Here is a 3900-nt window from a genome sequence, read left to right on the forward strand (position 1 = left end):
ATTTATTTATGTGTGTGTGTGTGTGTGTGTGTGTGGCCAGCTCAGCCCACCAGGGGGCGGGCTGGCTGGCATGTGGTGCTGGGGGATCGAACTGTGGTCCCTGGGTTTTTGCTAAAGCTTGTTCTAAGTAGGTGCTTTAGACCACTGAGCCATCTCACCAGCCCAACATTACTTTTATATCATTACAAATGCCAATGAATCTGTGAAAAGGCAATTAATGCCTTATTAATCTTATGAAAATAAGTTTTTTAATATACTAGACCACCAGAGGGTCTTGAGAGCTCTCTGGAGTCCCTCACCCAACCTGCTAGGCTACCCTAATCCATTTATGGGAGTTTTTTTTGAGAACACAGTATCAAAATAATCAACTTCTTAGTTTTCCAACTTGCTAGTGAAGATGATAGTTTTAGAAGGAAATAAAAAGAGGCTAGATAGCTGAATGCGTCCTAAGTTCATATTATCATTCTCAGAGTGGTAACAGGAGGAGGTGCTAGGCTTTGGGGAGGTGATTAGGTAATGAAGGCAGAACCTTCATTATATTTGGGATTAGTGTCCCTACAGAAGAAAGCAAGCGGGCTCATTACCATATGAGGACACAGACAGAAAGTAGTCTATGAGGAAGTAGACTTCCTGAGACATACATTCTCCTAGTGTCTTAGTGTTGGGTGTCTCAGGCTCTAGAACTGTCAGATATAAAGGTTTACCCTTTATGAGCCACTCGATTTACATAATTTTGTTACAGTAGCCCAAATGGACTGAGACGCAGGAAGATAAAAGATAATGAACATCAAGGAAATGGGAAAAGGGGGGGGGCATTATTGTGAAACTAAACCAATCATATTTACTCTTGTAAGTACTATTCTGCTGCCCTGATCTTGCAATAAAGCAGATAAAATAATTTTAACAAAAAATTATCATAAGAACATGGTCGTTTCTTTCTGAATAAGTGATTTAATACATAAATATAAGAAAGTTTCTTTTTTTAATCTGCAATAGTAACTGCATTAAGCTAAAAACAAAAACAAAAAAATGTTCCACTTAAAACTCTGCGCATGTTAGGTATGGTGATGTACACCTATAATTGTGGCACTAGGAGGTTAAGGCAGGCGGATCACTGCAGTTTGAGGCCAGCTTGGCATATAATGTGAGACAACTGTCTTTTGCAAGCTCTGAATGTTTATTGCTTTCACTTGGAATGCTCCCTCAATAAAGTGTCAGTAGACTTAACTGATAAAGATAATTCTATCAAATAGATAATTCTATCAAAGTACTTAAAATACTACAGACATATAATATTAGAAATACAGTTAAAATTAAATCATACATCGTTTCTTGTGAGACTTCCATGATATGTCTCTGTAATTCAATTAATCTAACTAATGACTCACAAACTGAATATTAACTCTGGCAAATGCATTGTAAGACCAAAGGGTGTCTTACAGAAATCACGAGTTATGCACATGAGTGACACCTAGACCCAAGGTCCAGTGCTGGTCTATCTCAAACGTTCCTATTTAACAATAGAGGTCTCACGCAACTAAAACTTTGAGATACTGATAACTCACATTTGAATGTATATGGTTTTAATAATCAGGAAAATATCCCTAAGGCTTCATGTTAAGAAAATCCTTGCCTTAAATACCACTGTGAAAGGTTTTTCTTGTTTCTTGGGCTTAATCCAAAGGACACCTGTATGTGAAGTAGGCCAGGAAAACCACTCAAAGAGATTGCTCTTTCTCTATGTAGTTATTATTAAAGCAAATAAGTATCACAATTTCCAAAGTATAGTTTTTTTTTTTTTTTTTGTTTGTTTTTTTTTTGGTGGTACCATGGATCTGGGCTTGTCAGACAAGTACTTATTCCACTGAGCCATCTCCCTGGCCCCCAAAGTAAACAATTCTATCAAGGTAAGAAATCAATCTAGCATTTTATGAAGAATGTTTCAAAATTACAGCCTAAATATGCATCGCTGATTTATAGCAAGACCTTTTAAGAGTACGTACCTTCATTTACATGTAGGAAAAGCTATACAACTAAGTATTTTTCTGTATTTTGAACGGTATAAGCCAGATGACTTTAACCATCCTTCCTTATTCTAATGTTTTTCTAAAGAGATTAAAGATGTCTCTTAGAAATTACTCATGCCAACACACAGAAACATTAAAAAAAAAAAATTCAAAAGAAGAGAACTTATAAACCTGAGAACCTACCCTAGATCAGATCCAACATAACAGTATCCTATTCAACACTAAATAATCTGTATATGCTATACTTTGTTGGGAGGTCGAGGAAACTCCTAACCTGTGTTTATGTTAACTCTCAACCCCTGTGCTTAAAGAGAAAGCAGAAAAGCCTAAATTAACACCTATCCATAAAAACAAAATGTCTGATAGTACTAATCCAAGCTGGGAAGTTAGTACAATCAAGCTAACACTTATGTCAAATGTAAGCGTTCTATGCTTTAACAAAACTTGATATGAACCCTAAATACAGATTATGTTAGGATCTGAAAAGGAATTTAGCCATCACATAGTATATATAGTACAACCCCCTTTTACAGATGAAGCAATTAAAATCAACGGGTCTGTCGATGTTATACCCAAATTACAAGGTGCACCTTAAGGCTGTGGTCAAGCTTTCAAGTGTTGTCATAAGATTTAATTAGACAACAGAACCCAATTACTGGCATGACATCTTTACTCTTCACGAATATATACATAGCTACCGGATTTAAAAAAAAAGATTAATGAACTTCCCTTATTGTCAATGCAGATCTGAGGAATACGGAAAGCAACTGGGTCTCACAAATTGCAAAAATGTTGCTTTTAAAAATGCCAAAAACAGTAGATGGCCCGTAACTGGTATAATATGTTTGTTGCAAATGTGTACCACCTAAGTAACGCCATCACTGGAAACTGTCCATGTGTCCAATTCAAAGCAAGACACCATAAATAAAACTGCGCAAGTAACACGCTCAGCAAAATGTTAAGGTTTAAGGGGATGCTATATAAAGTCTCAACATAATCCCCTCTACCCAATTTCGCCAAGACAACTCCATAACCCTACAGAAAAAAAATAACTCAAAACTGCTACAAATCTCCAAATAATCTCGAAGGAGCATATCTCACGGGAGGCAACTAGCTCCGCAAAATGGCTGTAGCAATAGTGCTGGCAAGCAGAGAACTAAGACTTTGGGCTTAGTCCTAATCTAGCACACACAAACAGAAACTGCCACCAAAACATCTGCCCCCTCCCCAGCCTCACTTTCCCTTTCTTCATGCAGCAGCAAAGCAGCGAGCGTGCAAGAGGACTGCTCGGCCTGGAGGGGGAAATTCCGATTCTACAGGTACCGTGGCTCTGCACCACATCCTGCAGCCCCGCAAGCTGCGGAAAGAAAATTCCCGAGAGCTACAAACAACCCGCAGCCGCGAGCGGCGCGCCCCCGAGGCCCAGCGCCCGAGCCCCTCCGACGCCCCGGGCACGCCCCCGAGCGCCGGCCGGAAGCCGCCGCCAGCGCTGCGCGAGCGCTACGTGAGGAGGCCCCGCCGCGCAGCCCGCCAACGGCCGAGACTGCCCGGCGCCCATTTTGTCCGCGACCTCCGCAGCTGCCGCCCGCGGTCCTGGGGCCCGAGGCCCGCAGCCTCCTCACCGGCCCTCAGGCCGCGCCGCACGGCCAGCCGCCCCCAGACCCCGTCGGGTTCCACCCGCCTCGCCCCCGGCCGCACCCCCGTCTGGGCCGTACCCCCCAGCAAACAGATGCACCAGCGTGTCCCTCTGGCTCATTCTTTCTCCAGCATGTCCTCCAAGGCGCTGAGGCGGGACGCGGACTCGACTGCCCGCTGCAGCCGGCGGCTTAGGTCCCGGAAGGAGACGTAGCACGCCCCGGAGACGGCCGAGACG

General features: G+C 42.6%; 1 protein-coding gene across 1 annotated transcript in view; it reads right to left on the reverse strand.

The window, feature by feature from the left end:
- Positions 1 to 3891, reverse strand: part of Slc25a36 (solute carrier family 25 member 36) — a 35174-nt gene extending 31283 nt beyond the window's left edge. Inside the window, exon 1 of the mRNA XM_004629232.1 lies at positions 3743 to 3891. Within this exon, the coding sequence (XP_004629289.1) occupies positions 3743 to 3783 (41 nt within the window). The 5' untranslated portion in view covers positions 3784 to 3891. The remainder of the gene's footprint in view (positions 1 to 3742) is intronic.
- Positions 3892 to 3900: the final 9 nt, after the last annotated feature.

Source organism: Octodon degus, unplaced genomic scaffold (assembly GCF_000260255.1).
Source record: "Octodon degus isolate 3935 unplaced genomic scaffold, OctDeg1.0 scaffold00028, whole genome shotgun sequence".
Taxonomy (NCBI): Eukaryota; Metazoa; Chordata; class Mammalia; order Rodentia; family Octodontidae; genus Octodon; species Octodon degus.